Source organism: Oryx dammah, unplaced genomic scaffold (genome assembly GCF_014754425.2).
Source record: "Oryx dammah isolate SB20612 unplaced genomic scaffold, SCBI_Odam_1.1 HiC_scaffold_5, whole genome shotgun sequence".
NCBI classification, from domain to species: Eukaryota; Metazoa; Chordata; class Mammalia; order Artiodactyla; family Bovidae; genus Oryx; species Oryx dammah.
The window spans coordinates 9,351,677-9,372,740 of NW_024070189.1; the positions used below are offsets into that span (position 1 = coordinate 9,351,677).

At 36.8% G+C, this 21,064-nt stretch overlaps 1 protein-coding gene across 1 annotated transcript in view; it reads left to right on the forward strand.

Moving 5' to 3' along the window:
- SLCO4C1 (solute carrier organic anion transporter family member 4C1) overlaps positions 1–14,730 on the forward strand; it is a 91,061-nt gene extending 76,331 nt beyond the window's left edge. The window contains exons 9-13 of the mRNA XM_040239746.1: positions 1,054–1,207; positions 4,919–5,109; positions 6,707–6,771; positions 9,274–9,411; positions 11,565–14,730. Of these exons, the coding sequence (XP_040095680.1) occupies positions 1,054–1,207; positions 4,919–5,109; positions 6,707–6,771; positions 9,274–9,411; positions 11,565–11,725 (709 nt within the window). The 3' untranslated portion in view covers positions 11,726–14,730. The remainder of the gene's footprint in view (positions 1–1,053; positions 1,208–4,918; positions 5,110–6,706; positions 6,772–9,273; positions 9,412–11,564) is intronic.
- The last annotated feature ends 6,334 nt before the right edge of the window (positions 14,731–21,064 follow it).

Here is a 21,064-nt window from a genome sequence, read left to right on the forward strand (position 1 = left end):
ATGAATAAATAGATAAGGGATTGGAGAAAGACCTTTGTCTATGCATGTGTGCTCAGTCATGTCCAGCTCTTAGCAGATTGTAGCCCACCAGGCTCCTCTGTCCATGGAATTTTCCAGGCAAGAATACCGGATTGGGTTGCCATTTCCTTCTCCAGGGGATCTTCCCAACCCAGGGATCAAACCTGTGGTTTCTTGTGTCTCCTGCACTGCAGATGGATTCTTTACCACTGCCCCCACATGGGAAGCCCAGCTTTGCCGAGGGTAACCTTTTATATCTTAAAAGAGGTTGCCTCCTATTAAGAGGCAGGATGGAATAACAGTGAACCTGGGAACCAGGAATATTAGATGGCAGAGAAAGTTAAGTCAATTAATTTCTCTAGGCCTCAGTTTTCCCATTGATAAAGTGAGTATGCTCAACATTATAACTGTATTCATCCTTCCAGGTTTAACATTTTACCCGTTCCCTAGAGAAGTACCCTGGAGAAGGAAATGGCAACTCACTCCAGTATTCTTGCCTGGAAAATCCCATGGACAGAGGAGTGTGACAGGCTACAGTCTATGGGGTCACGAAGAGTCAGACACGGCTGAGCAACTTCATTGTCTTTCATGTTAGGGAAATAGGGTAGTATCTGGTGACATTTTGGTTGTCATAGCTACGGGGATGCTACTGACACCCACTGGGTAGAGGTCAGGGATACTGCTGAACACCTTACAACCCCCAGAACCCGCCCTCCTCAACCCCCACCAAAAAAAAAAAAAAAAAAATTATCTGGTACCAAATGAGAAGCCACTTTGCTTACTCTGCCTATGTTTTTTTTAAAACATTGACAGACATTCTATTATATAGCTGTTGTTTCTGCTTCCCATCTTTTCCACAAGAAGTTAAGCTCTGTGTGAAAAGGCAGACATTTTGTTTATTTGTTTGCTAATTAAATAAGCATTAAGTGAATGAATAAATGACTGAATGGCAGGATACAGCAATGCTTGCTTCTGATCTGTTCATTAAAAGTTATAATGTAGATAATTTATCCCTCTTTTATTTCATGCTGACAGGACAGGAGAACTGGGCAACTTGACCGCTCCTTGTAACGCTGACTGTAACTGCCTGCGATCTTATTATTATCCCGTCTGTGGAGGAAATGGAGTCCAGTATTTTTCTCCCTGCTATGCAGGTTGTACACAGTCTGTTTCCAAAAAACAGCCAAAGGTAACTTGTGTTTGCTCCTTTACTACCGTATGAGGCGGTATGTTTATGTATTTCTGGATGCCCCTGTCTTCCTCTAGTGGAGTTATGCTACTACCAGTCTCTTCTCCCTGGCCTACCTCCTCCATTCAGAAGCCAGGCATAAAGTTTCAGTCGAGTGAAATGAGTCAGCTCTAGAGCTCTGCTGTACAGCATTGTACCTACAGTCAACAATAATTCATTATACAGTTAAAATTCATTGCTGTTCTTGCCTTAATTTTTAAAAAAGGCCCCAACCACTCCCACTTTTTATGCCTCAGATTCAATTACCGTCATGGCAGTTCCTCACATATATCTTTAAACATCACTTCCGAAATATTATTTACCTTTTTACATTGTTTTATTTTTTTTCAACTATACTATATGTCCCTTGAAGTCAGGAAACTTCTCTTATTCTTACTAAGTACATTGTATATAATAAAAACTGAATAAATATTTGTTGCTTTTAATTGATAAATGATGGACACATTAAAAAATATACAAATCACTAACCCATTCTCAAGTGCAAAGTTACTTTTAGTAGTGGATTAGAATGCATATTAACTTACCTGAATATGATTTATTTTAAATTCAATTAAATAGTTTAAAAATATCCCATAGAATTTTGTTGTTCTACATCTACAATCTAAAAATTTTATCTTCATTAAATTTAAAAGCCTTGGGAAAAATAATATTCACATTACTAGTATTACATAATAGGTTATGTTATATATTAACAGATAATATGATAACTTTGAAAAGATCTGAGGGAAATATATGATACAAAAGACTATAATGAATAAGATATGTAAGAATTATATGACAAAACAGCACAATCTTGGTTATTTGAAATATGGATTAGTGATATGGCATTTTTTTTCCTATATGAAGATAAGTTTAAGATCACAAAATTACTTCATATTTCTTTTAAATATAAATTTATTTATATTAATTGGAGGTTATGATACAATAGACCAGTTAGACCTAATTGATATCTATAGGACATTTCACCCCAAAACAATGATTCATATTTCTTTTAGAACTAACATGGATATCTGTGTGTGTGTGGTTATACATATTTATATGTTCATATATACACACACATAAATATGTCTGTGCATATGTGTACATATCTAATGATTTTGTGCGTGATAAATACATTGAACATTTATCTCAGGAGAGATGTAGGATTTCATTTTTCTGCTGGGAGTAAACTAGAATGTGGGAAAGAATATGCGGTTTTTTTCATATTATCTAGCAGCAGCAGCAGCTTCAGTTCAGTTTAGTCGCTCAGTCGTGTCCGACTCTGCAACCCCATGAACTTCAGCATGCCAGGCTTCCCTGTCCATCACCAACTCCTGGAGCTTACTAGATTTAAAAATAGTTTAAATTTTGCTTACTAGATTTAAAAATAGTTGTCTAAGAATATTGAAAATATGGCAGAAAAAATGTGATAAATCATTTAATAGACTTCATTGACATGTGCAGTTTTAATCCTTGGAATAAAACTAATTAATTAGATCACTACCATAAAGTTCCTATAAAAACTTAGGAAAGACATCAGGAAGATTTTTAAAGTCCCAGAACTGAGGGTTATCATACCTTCAAATCTGTGGACATCTGGGGAGGCTTTAGTTCCAAAACAGGTTGAAAAATTTAGGTATTTGTGTCAGTTATAAAGAATCAAATTCCACAAGTGAGCATGGTACCTATCATAGATTCAGAACTATCTAGAAGGTAAACTGTTCCTTTGAGAAGCAGATAAGTAGGTAGCTTTTTCCTGTATATTAAAATAATCAAAAAATTTCTGTAAGTGCTACTGATTAACTTCAATTAGAAGGTTATGACAAAGAATTAAATTGTTGGAAGGGTTTTATCCACATATCAAAATGTATAGACACAAATAACATCCTGTACAAGGAAACCAAAATAAATGAATAAATAAATAAGTAAATAAATAAAAAATTCTAATACCCAGAGCATACCTGAAATGGTATTGGTCATTTTGACATGGTTAATTCAATATTTGTACCTGTCAGCAAATATTATCATTACCGTTTTAAACAGTAAATTGTCTTCTAGGGATTGTTTTAGAAAAGCAAGTTAGTTTGACTTCCAAATTTTCTATTTTCCAAAAAAACCCAGTTTGTCCTGTTTTTTTTTTTTTTTATGCTCAGATAATCCATGTAACAACTCATTTTTTTCCACTGGATTTTTTAAATGAAATATTTTAGACAGGCAAAAATGCATTGATAATAATGTAATAAAGAACTGTACATGTTTGTTCACAGAAATAGAATATATTTAGTACCAGTGGTCTAAATGACAGAAACAGATGTTAACTAACAGCTAGCTATATTATAGGCAACTGTATATTTTTTTATGTAAGGGAGTTGTAAAATTTCATTAGGATAGAAAATACTGTTTTCAGTTTTTCTTCTTAATGTTTCTAAAGGCTCCATTATTTCATTATTTGGTGTATCTGGTTGCTGAGTCCATAACAGTTATTTTAGGAATGCCACCTCCACATCTGGGTTTCCTCAATCAGTCCCAGGGGTTTCTGGCCTTCGGGGCAATAAAAGCGCTGATTCGCCTTGACTTCTCTAGCTCTGCTCTGACTTTACTGTGCCTTAAACATAGAAAAAGATTTATAATGAGGATAAAGTTGAGATGTAAAAAGCCTTTGCAAAATGATTATGCCTCACTTTTCATACACCTGAATTATTTTCCTACAAAAGCAATACTTGTGATTTTTAAAACATTTTACTTTCCAACATATCATGCTATTATAGTATACATGTATATATATGTGTATATGTGTATACATATATTAAATAGTTAATTTTTTATATGTAAAATAGCCTTTAGGATAATGTAATAACTTCTGTTTTTTGTTTATGGTAAATATGTCATCTTAAGAGGGATACAGTTTGCTTTTTTCAGAAAATTACAGTAAAAAATTCAGTTGAAAGCAGTATTTTTTTCCCAAACTCTTGTTATGTATTATTTAATTTTACTGTGGCAGTGGTTAAAATTATATTGTGTTCATTCTTTCAAGCTAGCATAGATAGTGAAATTGTCACAATGCATGCTTTTCTTTGTATCATAGTAATGGAAAAGAAGAAAATTAGCAGGAAAACTGTTTGAGCAATTGAATAGTTCTATTGAAAGTAGTCTAGAATGTGTGTGTGTGTGTGTGTGTGTGTGTGTGTGAGCACTCCATTGTGTCTGACTCTTTGTGACCCAATGGACTGTAGCCCACCAGGCTTCTCTGTCCATGGGATTCTCCAGGGAAGGATACTGGGGTGGATTGCCATTCCCTCTCCAGAGGATCTTCCCGACCCGGGGATTGAATCTGGGTTTCCAGCATTGCAGGCAGATTCTTTACCATCTGAGCCACCAGGGAAGCCCCCTAGATCATCTAATAGTTATATTCTTGTCAGTTTGTCTTATAAGACATGAATCAATACCAGGTTACAAATTAAAATCATAGACACATAAGTCAAATACAGAGTATTCTACTTTGTAAATATGGCCCCTTGTTTTCACTTGCTTAATTTCTTTCTCATCACTGTTTGTTGTTTGAATTAAGATTGTGTAAGAGTGTTTGCCATATCTAGAAATCACTTAATTTGCAATGATAAAATATGTTTTTAAGATAAGCACTTTCCATCTGTTTATGTCTAATATTTCTAGGTATATTATAACTGTTCATGTATTGAAGGGGAAATTGACATAACACCTACTCCATCAAGTGTTAGTCTTGAAGCTCAAGCTGGAAAGTGTTCAAGTCAATGTAAAAACTTGCCCCCATTCCTTGGCATTTTCTTTGCTGCAATAGTTTTTACCTTCATGGCTGGTACTCCTATAACTGTGTCCATCCTAAGGTATGTGTTACATTGTGAAATTTGCAATCCCTAAGGCAACATGTTGAATGAAAAAGAAAATGGACTCAGGGATGCATTTGGGGTTTATATTGACTTTTGGTTCCAGTACTAATTCAGCCCTCACTAGATCATTAGTTCTATGGCATTGGAAGAGCTACCTCATTGAACCCGAGATATTTGAGGCTTTAATGAGATCATGGTTGTGAAAGTGTCTTAGCATTACCTACTTGACATCTGTTCAACGCTATTTTCTCTGCTCCTGTAATGAGGCTTCAGTTGTAAGCTGGGATTATGATCAGTTGTATTTGAGTAAGATGGAAATGGCAGTGCATTCCACATGTCAGAATGAGAATGACAGGCATTCTGCCTTATACAGTAGTAAACCTTCCATAAACGGTAAAAACGCTGCCTGTCACCGGGCTTTTCACAGTGTTTCACAGTTTCATTGCCTCTTCCTTCTTTTTGTGTGCGTGTTAGTTAGTCATTCAGTTGTGTCCGACTCTTTTATTTTACTTAATTTACTTTTTAAATTGAAGGATAATTGCTTTACAGAATTGTGTTGTTTTCTGTCAAACATCAACATGAATCAGCCATAGGTGTACATATATCCCCTCCATCTTGAACCTCCTTTTTGCGACCCCATGGACTGTAGCCCCCCAGGCTCCTCTGCTCATGGGATTTTCCAGGCAAGAGTACTGGAGTGTGTTGCCTTTCCCTTCTCCAGGGGATCTTCCCAACCCAGGGATTGAACCCAGGTCTCCTGCATTGGGATGTGGATTCTTTATCATCTGAGCTATAAAATAGTTCCTGTTTGCCCTTTTATAAGCTCGTCAGCCTTTCTTTTATATTTCCTAACAAACTAGTTTTTTTCCCTCTTCAGTCTTTGCTTCTTGATATTCAGTCACTACCTTTCCACATACTTTTTGACAAATGGAAACTTTAGAGATTTTGTCTAAAAACATTAAGTAGTCTGTTAATATTACACCTATTTTATCTACATCACCATTTACCTACATATTTGTTTTTTAAAGACTGTTTGATCTCTTTTATCTCCTGTCTCTCTTGTGTGCTAACATCATGTCTTGTCCATTTTTGAGAGTTATTACTGAAGAGACTTATTGTGGAATCAAATCGAGAATCAGACACTGTTTTACACTGACTCTAATTTGTAACTGTAACTCACAGGTGTAATTTCTGTCTCAATGTTAGTAAGAGAGTAAGAATTATTTGCTTGCCACTTAAGTCATGTGACTTGTAATATACAGAATAATCAAATAGTCAAGAAGAAATAGTCTGGTTAATGAATGTCCTTTCTCTGTTATGTTTGGTGTTATTCCTACATATTCTGTATATTTGTTAAAACTCATTTGACTCTTTTTGATATTATTTGCACTATTTTAGTTTAGATAAAATTTTTCTTCTCTTACAGTTCCAGAAAGGTTGAACTGTGTATAAGCTGTTATAAGTAATTGTTTACTTCTTGTGTATAATGTTTACTTTAATCTGAAAATGCTAAGCTCATATAAAAATGAATTTTCTCAAAGAGTAAATATACTATACAACTATTTTTTGTTTCCTATGCATTAAATATCTCCAGGTGTGTTAATCAAAGGCAGCGATCTCTAGCATTGGGAATACAGTGTACATTGCTTCGATTATTAGGTATGTCATTTTTCTAAGGGCATTGGTAACTGCTGACTATTTTTATTCCTTACTGTTATTGATTTATTTACTTACAATATGTGCCAATAAAACAATTAGTTTATTTGCAATGGACAACTACATAATTGTCTTTGAAGAAAACTGTCTTCCACTATTCAAGATGTAGTATTTATATATCACATAAAAAGATATAGACTTTACTTTTTACCTGATTGATTCCCTGTTGTTTCCAATTCTGTTGCAAATATAACCCTAAAGGGTATATTATATTTATTTAAAATATGACATATGATCACCAGCACATTTCTAATAGAGCACAGTAAAAGACAAATTTTTTGTTTATTCACATAAAACCTACTACCAACATAAATTATGATAAAATCTTATTTATAGCCATTGTAATTCCTTTTTCTCCCTGTATTTAACTCCACTTGGGACATAATCTTGCATTAGCAGTGAAAAATAATGAGTTCGTATGTTTCAATAAAAACTGTACTGTAAATATTGTGTCTAGTTAAAAATTGATGAAAGAAATAACTTAAGCCTCGCAAAATTTAAGATTCCAGATATAGGAAGAATAATAAGACAGAAACATGTCTTACACATAATTATTTGTGTGTATAATTTTATGTATAATATTACAATTGTTTATAAAAACAAAAACCAAAAGCAGGGAACATTAGAGATCCCCTAGACTGATTTTCCCCTTTTTCAGATGAGTAAATTAAGGACCTGAGAGATTCAGGGATTTGCCTATAGTTGCACAATTAATGGTGAACTCAACATGTTAGTGTGAATGTGTTTGTGCATGTACACTCCCATGCACATACATGTCAGTGTATGTATGTATATACAGTGTATATATATATATATATATATATATATATATGTATACTCACACACCCATATTAGTTTACATGCACACACACACATATCAGTTCAGTCGCTCAGTTGTGTCCGACTCTTTGCGACCCCGTGAATCGCAGCACGCCAGGCCTCCCTGTCCATCACCATCTCCTGGAGTTCACTCAGACTCACACCCATCGAGTCCGTGATGCCATCCAGCCATCTCATCCTCGGTCGTCCCCTTCTCCTCCTGCCCCCAATCCTTCCCAGCATCAGAGTCTTTTCCAATGAGTCAACTCTTCGCATGAGGTGGCCAAAGTACTGGAGCTTCAGCTTTAGCATCATCCCTTCCAAAGAAATCCCAGGGCTGATCTCCTTCAGAATGGACTGGTTGGATCTCCTTGCAGTCCAAGGGACTCTCAAGAGTCTTCTCCAACACCACAGTTCAAAAGCATCAATTCTTCAGCGCTCAGCCCTCTTCACAGTCCAACTCTCACATCCATACATGACCTCAGGAAAAACCATAGCCTTGACTAGGCGGACCTTAGTCAGCAAAGTGTTGTCCCTGCTTTTGAATATGCTATCTAGGTTGGTGATAACTTTTCTTCCAAGGAGTAAGCATCTTTTAATTTCATGGCTGAAATCACCATCTTCAGTGATTTTGGAGCCCCCAAAAATAAAGTCTGACACTTTTCCACTGTTTCCCCATTTGCCATGAAGTGATGGGACCAGATGCCATGATCTTCATTTTCTGAATGTTGAGCTTTAAGCCAACTTTTTCACTCTCCACTTTCACTTTCATCAAGAGGCTTTTGAGTTCCTCTTCACTTTCTGCCATAAGGGTGGTGTCATCTGCATATCTGAGGTGATTGATATTTCTCCCGGCAATCTTGATTCCAGCTTGTGCTTCTTCCAGTCCAGCGTTTCTCATGATGTACTCTGCATAGAAGTTAAATAAGCAGGATGACAATATACAGCCTTGATGTACTCCTTTTCCTATTTGGAACCAGTCTGTTGTTCCATGTCCAGTTCTAACTGTTGCATCCCGACCTGCATACAGATTTCTCAAGAGGCAGGTTAGGTGGTCTGGTATTCCCATCTCTTTCAGAATTTTCCACAGTTGATTGTGATCCACACAGTCAAAGGCTTTGGCATAGTCAATAAAGCAGAAAAAGATGTGTTTCTGGAACTCTCTTGCTTTTTCCATGATCCAGCAGACGTTGGCAATTTATGTACACATAATACAAGTGCTGAAGTTTAGGAGACTTATTCCATGCATCAGATATTTATTTTGATTTTTTAAAAATATAATAGGTAATTTCAAAGACATTTATTAGAAAAGCAGTGAACAAAAATATTTCCTTAACTAAATATTAATCCAATACATTAATATTTATTAATGTATTAATCTAATAAATTAATAAGATGTTTATTAAAATAAAATTTTGAATTGAAATATTTAATAATTATGTGTAATTATTTTAGAATGTTTTATCTGTGTTTCTTTATATTCCTATCAGTTGCACATGAACTGATTGATTTGTAGGATAGACAGATTAATACCTGTTTCCCATTTATATAGAAAATATGTGTAAAAAACCCTGTTAGTGTAAACTGTAATCTTCACTCATGTATTTCACCTGTGATCTCTTTTAGGCACCATACCTGGACCTATTATATTTGGCAGCACAATAGACAGCACGTGTATTCTCTGGGATATTAACGAATGTGGGAGTAAAGGAGCTTGCTGGATTTATAATAACGTCAGGATGGCCTATATGCTAGTGGCCATAAGTGAGTGGTGACTTCTTGATAACTTTACAGTAGATGGATTATGACAAGAGAAAGATATCTTATTGTTACTTACTTAGGTTTTGACATGCTTTGGTCCATGCAGTTGGACTGTTCTTTAGTCCTAAGGCAGAGATCAGTTATCAAAGCACGTTTTAAAAGGCCATACCTAGAGTCTGTGAGGCACAGCCCAAGATAGAAGGGAGTGACATTTTAGCTGTCCTTGCATCACATATTATATAATTTTCTTTTAACAATTTTTCTCAAAGTTTTTTGGAAAGTATAACAAAAAGCTAAAAGAGAATTCTGAGAAACTGGAATGACTGTCATCTAAACACCTGGGCTTTGGAGAGCACATAGAGCCTAGGTCAGGATGTATTCTTGGCTCTAAGGTACTTCCTAAGAGACCTTTTTATGATATAACAGTTTAGCCATGATGTTTAACCCATTTTGCCTTCAGTAGATAAAATTAGAACATTTAAAAAACAACCTAAGAAATTGTGCTTAGTTGCTCGGTCATGTCCGACTCCTGCGACCCCGTGGACTGTAGCCCACCAGGCTCTTCTGTCCATGGGGATTCTCAGGGCAAGAATACTGGAGGGGTTTGCCATGCCCTCCTCAAGGGGATTTCCCAACCTGGGGATTGAACCCAGGTCTCCTGCATTGCAGGCAGATTCTTTACTGTCTGAGCCGCCAGGGAAGCCCATGAATACTGGAATGGGTAGCCTGTCCATTCTCCAGGGGAACTTCCCGGCCCAGGAATTAAACTGGGGTCTCCTGCATTGCAGGTGGATTCTTTACCAACTGAGCTACCAGGGAAGCCCCTTATTTCTCCTACATGTGTTTAAATTCAGAGTATGCTGTCTGAATTTATAATGACAGAATAATAAATTATCCACTGAAGAAATAAATACATAAATCTAGGAAAAAAATGAGATGATAAATATTGACTAAAATGGGCAAAATTAATCTTCCCATCACTTTTACCTGTTAAGAAACATTTTTTATTCAATGTATTTTTATGTTAAAAATTATTTAAGTGGTTATGTTTATACTTTTTGACCAAAAATGTAGATAATTTTTCTTTTACCTACTCAGTGATAAATATTGGAATTCCTCCACCAGAAACATATGTACCTTTAAATATTCCAAAAATGTTATAATAATAGTACCTATAATTAGTCTAAATATAGAAATGCTTAGCTCAATGAGTATTTCTGTTTCTCAAATACCCAGTTTGAGTAAAATATTAATGATTAATACAAATTAGCTACTGCAAGAACTACAATGTGAGGTCATTTAATATATTTAGTTAGCACTTAGATGCTTATACTATGACCAGAACTAGTTTCTTTAAAGGGAAAGAGCCTCTTTTAAAATTTTTAAAACTTTGGTAAGAAAGGTGATATTCTTTCAAAGAACTCTCAGAGTTCTTTGAAAATAAATTGAAGCCTGTGACGTGAATCTAAATGTTTAATATTTTTAGTTGATGCTTAAAGATAAATGTTAAGTAATGAATATTATATATTCCCAAAGACACTTTCTCCTAAGAACTCTGAAGCTTTTTTTATTTTTAGAATTACTTTTCATCATGGACACAAAAATGTTGCGACTGATTTCTCAGGTTCAGTGATGATGTGAGCTATCAGTAGCAACTGCTTCCTCAGGGTCAATGATGATGTGAGCTGTCAGCATCTCTCCTTGGTTGAGAATGTACATGCTATGTATGCTATGCTATGCTGAGTCGCTTTAGTCGTGTCTGACTCTCTGCAACTCGTGGACTGTAGCCCACCAGGTTCCTCTGTCCATGGGATTCTCCAGGCAAGTATAGTGGAGTGGCTTGCCATGTCCTTCTCCAGAAGAATGTATAATCATAGCCAAAAATAGAATAGTTATTATAAATTTTCATTGTTTAGAAAGATAAGACTCATTCATTGATTTGTAGACAATGTTCTATTGAAAACTATCACCTTTCTTACTAAAGTTTTAAAATTTAAAAACATAAAACTAATTGCCTGTATACTCCTTTTTTTTTACACAAAAGTGAAAGTTTCTTTATATAGTGAGATTCTATTCATGAAGAATTTTCAATGAGGATCAATTTTTGTAATAATTAAAGCCTAAAATCCATGATTAATTATTGTTTTTCTATGTAGGTGTTATTTGTAAAGTTATCACTGTTTTCTTCAATGGACTTGCAGTCTTTTTGTATAAACCGCCACCATCAGTCACAGATGTGGTATTTCAAACTCAGAATTCAGTTTTGACTACGGTTTCATTAGAATGTGATCTCAGCAAATCAGGGAATGACGGATGAGACAGCAAAAGAGAAGATTGAAAATCGGCCTGCATTTGTAAGAATGCATGTTATCATTGCAGCATTAACTATCCAGTATGGACAATCATATTTTAGAAATTGGCTTTTTATAATTAAATGTGTTTCCTGTGTATGTATGAACTCTGAATTTGTTTTTGTTTTAATATAAGAAACAGACCTGTGCCTTCAAAGCCCATCAAAAGCCTCAAAACACACACACACACACACACACACATATAGATGAAATCCCCAGCTAATAAACAATACTAGAAAGAAAAAGCCAATGTTTAGTTAACAGTTTATATTTTAAAACCAAAGTGATGTTTCTATCCCTCTTACAACTTGTTTTATTTTAATTATCATTGTCAGAAGTTTGGCCTTTTTAAGAAAATTCATGGTGTAAAAATTGAAATATATCTAGTCTAAGTTCTAAGTTTTAAGAACTATTATTGAAAGAACATGAATTTAAAACCATCTAAATAATATTATTTGTTTTTAAATTTATATGTACTAGTCTGTCCTTGATTTATTATAGACAGTTAGTGAACTGTTAGAATGTTGGTTAATTATCTTTTTTGTGTCCCAGTACATAGTGCATTCAGAAATATTGGCATTCTATACACATAACTTCACTTTAACTCAAGAATTCCAGGAAGTGATTTGTTGATATTGCTGATTTCTAACCTTTTTATTATTCTGTGATAGGATTATTCAGTTCCATGTCTTCCAGAGGAAGGTGCCAGCTTCAGTAAAGTGCCAATTAAATAGGAAATGATTTCTTTTTTTTTTAAAAAATGGCCTATGTCCATTTTATTGATTTTCTTTAAAAAGCTTTCTTCATGAACTATGATCAGTGTTTATATACTCAGTTGCTCAACTTTTTTCATTTGAAAAACAGATCACCTAATACATCACTTATAGCACATAAGCAGTGCTTTGCTTATAGTAGCATGTATTATTGTTTGGTTAAAACATTAAACTCTACTTTTAACTAATCTGTTTATTTAAAGATTAAGTATTTCACATATATAGCATTATAATTCCATTTTTTCAGCTCAGACTTCAGCTAACTTTGTGTACTCAGAATTTTGGAGGAAATACATCAATAAACATCAATAAAAGTAACTTCTACCTGCACAAGAACTTTACAGATTAAGAAAACAGGTAGCTGTTTACAATCAGTGTTATTGAGTAATGAAATGGGTAAAGGCCTGATTGGAGACCAGGATCAGAAGCACTAGTAATTCACAGAGTTTTGAAGAATTATATTTTGTAGTAATTGGTGGCCAGAGGCGATTCAAGAATTGAGTAGCATTTATAGATTGAGATGCAAGAAGGAATGAATTTGAAGTGAGGCAAGCAAGCACACGTGAATATTAGGGAATTGGAGGAACAGTGGGTCACCCATCAGAGAGACAGATCTACTTAAACTAGGAACACGTAAGCACCAAAGGCTGAAGCCAGAATGGGTGGCCAAAACCCAGGTGCTTGAGAAACAGGAAATGTGTAACAACCAAAGAGACAGTTCAAGGTAGACAGGGGAACAAACACGTGATACTCCCAGTTCAGAAGTAGCCTCCCTCCTACCCAGCCAGACGCATTTTACATTATTGTTTTATTTTCAGTTAGGCTGTGTGGGTTTTCGTTGCTGCTCAGGCGTTTCCCTAGTTGCTGGGGGCAGGGACCACTCTCCAGTGGCAGTACTCAGGCTTCTCATTGGGGTGGCTTCTCTTCTTGCAGAGCATAGCCTCCTGGATGCACTGAAATACTGCAGACCCGGGCTCTGGAGCAGAGGCTCAACAGTGGTGGGAGATGGGCTTAGTTGCTCCGTGGCATGTAGGGTCTTCCTGTACCAGGGATCGAACCCACATCACCTGCACTGGGAGGCAGATTCTTTATAATGAGTCGCCAGGGAAGCGCCACTCAGACACATTTTAAATGTTTCTTAGAGCTAAGGCTAAAGGGAGATTTTAGGCTCTCTATATCCTGTGTGTGGGGCTTCCACTGTGGCTGAGTGGTAAAGCATCTGCCTGCCGATGCAGGAGACGTGGGTTCGATCCCTGGGTTGAGCAGATCCCCTGGAGAAGGAAATGGCAGCCCACTCCAATATCCTTGCCTGGAAAATCCCATGGACAGAGGAGCCTGGTGGGCTACAGTCCAGGGTGTCACAAAAGAGTCGGGCACGATAGCGGCTAAACAACAGCAATCCTATATATGGAAACTAGGAGTTGAGTGGAAACATTTTCTAGACGTAAAATAACAGCAAATCCTCAATAACTCATTTATAGAGTGGAAACAAAAACTATAAAATGTATTAGTCTAAAGCCACTTGAGAGAAAAGAAAAAAATCACGCCACTCATAGAAATAGTTGAATGAATAAGTCACTAAATGACTGGCATTCACAATGATTTTTAGTTATCAAGGGTTTCACTGTGTTCAGCATACTCAATTTTATTAGATGATAAACATTCTTACAAAATTTGTAATGAAAATGATTACAGTGAAAATAATTTTGGCACTTGAAAGAAGTCAGACTCATTTATAACATACATATTTACCAAGAATACCTCCTCTTATGCTAGGGCAATATAGACACTACTATAATTTTTAAACATTGTTTATTCTTTTGGAGTTACCTAGATTATATGAATTGGTGTAATGCTACTTTCAGAATATAATTTTTTATAATATGTATTTTCACAATTTATAATGATTTTTAAGTTTGTAATTTGGTGATTTTTTTGTACATAATTGAAGGTATGTCTTAAAATTTAACATTTGAATTTTCTTAATTATAGAAAATACAAATGTAAAACCTTTATATATGGAAAGAACTGTACAATTGTTTAGCTGTGTAAATTGGAGGAAAATGCAAATAAAATTTTAGCTCTATTTTTTCAATTTTTATTATAAATAATTATGTAAAATCTATATATTTTTAAATATCAATATGTTTGTACTTGTTTAAGTGTTTAATCTTATTAAAGTCACAGATTTTAAAATATGATTTATCTCTGTTTATGCATACACACACATTTGTTGGTTGGGAGAGGGAAAATCTGACCTGTTGAACTTGCTAATGTAATTTAATGCAATGATTTCTGCTGTCTCAGTGGATGTATTTAATTCAGTATAAGCCATTCATTGTGAAATATATACTAAGATTCTTTCACACAACAGTTTCCAGGTAAGGCAGATGAATATATAGGATTGATATAATAAGGGTATGTGTTACAGATGGTTTGTTTTGAAGTGTCTGACACCAAAAGTAATGTGTCTTCGAAAGGTTATACATTTAATTCATCATGGATTAACAAAATACTCAGTACAGTATCTTTAAAGCAGTGGTCATTACATGAGATGTAATGATATTTTCCCTTCACTTTGACACATTCAGATTCCTTTAGCCTATTTGTACTCCAGACAATAACATTGACATATGTTAAACTTGTTTTTCAGTCACTCAGTCATGTCTGACTCGGTCCTGTCATGACTGCAGCATGCCAGCGTTTCCTGCCTTTCACTATCTCCAGGAGTCCACCCAAACCCATGTCCACTGAGTCGGTGATGCCATCCAACCATCTCATCCTCTGTCGTCGCCTTCGCCTTTTGCCTTCATTCTTTCCCAGCATCAGGGTCTTTTGCTTGAATGAGGCAGCTCTTTGCATCAGGTGGCCAAAGTACTGGAACTTCATGTAAGTGATCTAAAAATAGCTAAGCGATCAGAATCAGATCTGGTGAAGTGGATCAAAACATTTTAACATTTTATCAGTGGTCTACCTCTGTGACCAGGTGACTGACTGGGAGCGGTTGCCATTGCTGTTCATGTGGCAAGAGCACGTCTGCCCCATATCACTGACCCAGGAAAAGATCCAAAGACAAAATGCACAGCACAGTTTTCACTGACCCAGTGTCGCTCTTACACCATCCGAAGGCTCAAAGAAACTGTTGAACCATCCTAAGTTTGAGACTGTCTGTAGTGAGGGAATTTAACCTATTCTGCTTCAGTTCAGTTCAGTTCAGTTGCTCAGTCGTGTCCGATTCTTTGCGACCCCATGAACTGCAGCACACCAGGCCTCCCTGTCCATCACCCAAACCCATGTCCATTGAGTCGGTCATGCCATCCAACCATCTCACCCTCTGTCGTCCCGTTCTCCTCCCACCTTCAATCTTTCCCAGCATTAAGGTCTTCTCAAATGAGTCAGTTCTTCACATCAGGTGGCCAAAGTATTGGAGTTTCAGCTTCAACATCAGTCCTTCCAATGAACAGCCAGGACTGATTTCCTTTAGGATGGACTGGTTGGATCTCCTTGCAGTCCAAGGGACCCTCAAGAGTCTTCTCCAATACCACAGTTCAAAAGAATCAATTCTTCGGCACTCAGCTTTCTTCACAGTCCAACTCTCACATTCATACATGACTATTGCAAAAACCATAGCCTTGACTAGATGGACCTTTGTTGGCAAAATAATATCTCAGCTTTTTAATATGCTGTCTAGGTTAGTCATAACTTTCCTTCCAAGGAGTAAACGTCTTTTAATTTCATGGCTGTAATCACCATCTGCAGTGATTTTGGAGCCCCCCAAAATAAAGTCAGCCACTGTTTCCCCATCAATTTGCCATGAAGTAACGAGACTGGATGCCATGATCTTAGTTTTCTGAATGTTGAGCTTTAAGCCAGCTTTTTTACCCTCCTCTTTCACTTTCTTCAAGAGGCTTTTTAGTTCCTCTTCACTTTCTGCCGTAAGGGTGGTGTCATCTGCATATCTGAGGTTATTGATATTTCTCCTGGCAATCTTGATTCCAGCTTGTGCTTCTTCCAGTCCAGTGTTTCTCATGAGGTACTCTGCATAGAAGTTAAATAAGCAGAAGCTTGTCCAAGATAAGGAAAAATGGAATCACTGATTCAAATGTGTCTGAATGATTTTCCCCTCTCCTCTCTCTTTTCCTTGTTTAATATATATCCCTCTTTTGCCTTGGTTAAGTTAAATCAGTCTATTGTTAGCTTTCTGTTTCTGTAAGTGGTATAATGATGATTATCATTGATCTTTGACAAGGAATTTCAAGGTCTGAAATTAGCAGTAACAAAACCTGTTGGATAACACTACCCATGAAAACACTTTTTAAAAAAATAGCAGAGATCAGATAATAATAGTGAAAATGAAGCTGCTCTTGCTTGAAAATATCAGTTATTAATATCTCCTGGGTATGAGCTGGACATACATATGGTTTATACTCACTACAGTTCTGCTGTTTCACATATGAGACAGCTAACACCCAGGGAATTAAGTTTTCAAGGCCGAAAAGCTAATAAGTGGTCAGAGCTAGAAATTGAATTGAGTTTTGGCTCCAAAATTTTTATGAAGTTACTGTTGGTAAGCAAATATCAGGCACGCAGACATGAAAATAATTTGGTCTCCCTGGTGGCTCAGCCGGTAAAGAATTCACCTGCAGTGCAGGAGACCCCGGTTGCATTCCTGGGTTGGGAAGATCCCCTGGAGAAGTGATAGACTGCCCACTCCAGTACTGGGCTTCACTGGAGGCTCAGCGTGTAAAGAATGTGGGAGACAGGTTTGATCTCTGTGTTGGGAAGATCCCCTGGGAAGATCCCCTGGAGAAGGGAACTGCTACCAACTCCAGTATTCTGGCCTGGAAAATTCCATGGACCGTATAATCCATTGGGAAGAGTTGGACTGGACTGGGTGACTTTCACTTCACTTTCCAGAAAAAGTGTTTAATTTAAACCCTTTCATAGCCTTTCCAGGCTTGCAATTTCCGTTTTTACCAGCAGGTGGTAGTATTGACCTGGCTACTGCAGTAAAAGTGTGTTGCTTTTTGAATTTTTTTTTTTTAAATTTCTGACTGTGGTGTTTTCCTTGCTGCACAGGGGACTTTCTTTAGTTGCAGAGCATGGATTCTATCTGGACAGTTGCTTAGTTACTCTGCGGCCTGTGGGATCTTCCTGGACCAGTGACTGAACCTGTGTCCCCTGCGTTGGCAGGCACCTTCTTAAATACTGGCTCAGCAGGGAAGTCCTGAACCTTTTCTTCAGTTCTGTTCAGTCGCTTAGTTTTGTTCAACTCTGTGAACCCATGAACTGCAGCACGCCAGGCTTCCCTGTCCTTCCCCATCTCCCAGAACTTGCTCCTACACGTCCATTGAGTTGGTGATGCCATCCAAACACCTCATCCTCTGTCATCCCCTTCTCCTCCCACCTTCAATCTTTCCCAACATTAAGGTCTTTTCAAATGAGTCAGTTCTTCACATCAGGTGGCCAAAGTATTGGAGTTTCAGCTCCAGAGTCAGTCCTTCCAATGAATATTCAGGACTGATTTCCTTTAGGATGGACTGGTTGGATCTCCTTGCAGTCCAAGGGACTCTCAATAGTCTTTTCCAACACCACAGTCCAGATCTTTTCTTAATGGAGGAGTATTTCTGGCTCTTTGGTAAAAATTACATTTGCAGTTTTTCATTTCCTATCTTTTAATAATTTTTACATAATTATTTTCTCATTGCATATCATTGGAAAGGTTTCCATTTAGAAAAGAAACTATTTAATAACTAACAAGAATTATTCAGTGAATGCAACAGAATAGTTTTCATTATGTTGATTTTACTTGGTTAGAAATAGGATGTCACATATTTCTAATTTCATGAGTTTTCTATCCAAGTACTGACCAAGAGTGAATTTTTCATATTATTCTATATCTTATTTTAAAATGCCAACTAGCTATCTGAATTGTCTTTCATAAAAAGAATTTGATCTTTTAAAAACAGAAAAAATACCCAAAAGTAAAATTTCAAAATTTTGTTCAAGTTGTCTATTCATTGGTCAGCATGCATTCGGTACATGCTGAAATTAACATTTTTTTACTTTTTGCTGACATTTCATCCGATCAGTGTTGATAAGACCTCTTCAAAATTAAATGAAAAAGAGAGCAAATCTGATATGAGAACATAAAATGATCTCATACTTTATACTTCTATTAAACCTAAATCAAATCCCTTATGATTATACAGTGCAAGTGAGAAATAGATTTAAGGGACTAGATCTGATAGACAGAATGCCTGATGAACAATGGACGGAGGTTCGTGACATTGTACAGGAGAAAGGGATTAAGACCATCCCCATTGAAAAGAAACACAAAAAGCAAAATGGCTGTCTGAGGAGGCCTTACAAATAGCTGTGAAAAGAAGAGAAGTGAAAAGCAAAGGAGAAAAGGAAAGATATAAGCATCTGAATGCAGAGTTCCAAAGAATAGCAAGAAAAGATACGAAAATCTTCCTTAGAGATCAATGCAAAGAAATAGAGGAAAACAACAGAATGGGAAAGACTAGAGATCTCTTTAAGAAAATTAGAGATACCAAGGGAACATTTCATGCAAAGATGGGCTCGATAAAGGACAAAAGTGGTATGGACCTAACAGAAGTAGAAGATATTAAGAAGAGGTGGCAAGAATACATGGAAGAACTGTACAAAAAAGAGCTTCATGACCCGGATAATCACGATGGTGTGATCACTAATCTAGAGCCAGACATCTTGGAATGTGAAGTCAAGTGGGCCTTAGAAAGCATCACTATGAACAAAGCTAGTGGAGGTGATGGAATTCCAGTTGAGCTGTTTCAAATCCTGAAAGACGATGCTGTGAAAGTGCTGCACTCAATATGCCAGCAAATTTGGAAAACTCAGCAGTGGCCACAGGCCTGGAAAAGGTCAGTTTTCATTCCAATCCCAAAGAAAGGCAATGCCAAAGAATGCTCAAACTACCGCACAATTGCCCCCATTTCACATGCTAGTAAAGTAATGCTCAAGATTCTCCAAGCCAGGCTTCAGCAATATGTGAACTGTGAACTCCCTGGTGTTCAAGCTGGTTTTAGAAAAGGCAGAGGAACCAGAGATCAAATTGCCAACATCCGCTGGATCATGGAAAAAGCAAGAGAGTTCCAGAAACACATCTATTTCTGCTTTATTGACTATGCCAAAGCCTTTGACTGTGTGGATCACAATCAACTGTGGAAAATTCTGAGAGAGATGGGAATACCAGACCACCTGACCTGCCTCTTGAGAAACCTATATGCAGGTCAGGAAGCAACAGTTAGAACTGGACATGGAACAACAGACTGGTTCCAAATAGGAAAAGGAGTACATCAAGGCTGTAAATTGTCACCCTGCTTATTTCACTTATATGCAGAGTACATCATGAGAAACGCTGGGCTGGAAAAGCACAAGCTGGAATCAAGATTGCTGGGAGAAATATTAATAACCTCAGATATGCAGATGACCCCACCCTTATGGCAGAAAGTGAAGAGGAACTAAAAAGCCTCCTGATGAAAGTGAAAGAGGAGAGTGAAAAAGTTGGCCTAAAGCTCAACATTCAGAAAACGAAGATCATGGCATCTGGTCCCATCACTTCATGGGAAATAGATGGAGAAGCAGTGGAAACAGTGCCAGACTTTATTTTTTGGGGCTCCAAAATCACTGCAGATGGTGACTACAGCCATGAAATTAAAAGACGCTTACTCCTTGGAAGGAAAGTTATGACCAACCTAGATAGCATATTGCAAAGCAGAGATATTACTTTGCCCATAAAGGTCCATCTAGTCAAGGCTATGGTTTTTCCTGTGATCATGTATGGATGTGAGAGTTGGACTGTGAAGAAAGCTGAGTGCTGAAGAATTGATGTTTTTGAACTGTGGTGTTGGAGAAGACCCTTGAGAGTCCCTTGGACTGCAAGGAGTTCCAACCAGTCTCTCCTAAAGGAGTTCAGTCCTGGCTGTTCCTTGGAAGGACTTATGTTGAAACTCCAATACTTTGGCCACCTGATGTGAAGAGGTGACTCATTGGAAAAGACCTTGATGCTGGGGAAGATTGAGGGCAGGAGGAAAAGTGGACGACAGAGGATGAAATGGCTGGATGGCATCACCAACTCGATGGACATGAGTTGAGTGAATTCCGGGAGTTGGTGATGGACAGGGAGGCCTGGTGTGCTGCGATTCATGGGGTCGCAAACAGCTGGACACAACTGAGAGACTGAACTGAACTGAACTGAAAAGCAGATTTCAGTTGTTTTTATGATTCTCAAATCCTTTTTGGCTAGCCGAGAAATGCATTATGTTATATGTCATTTTCTTACAAAACTGCCTCTCTCAAGATTTTCTTTTCAAGCCAATTGAGTTTTTATTATGCAGTTTTGTGACTAAAGTTACTCTCCTCAAAAGGTTGGAATCTAATTGGCAAAATAAAATAAGTGTGTTAAGGGTTAACAAGTAAAGCAGTTAAAGATTTAAACACAAAGTCAGAATATTCACCTTTCAGAAACATGTATTGACACTTAATTCT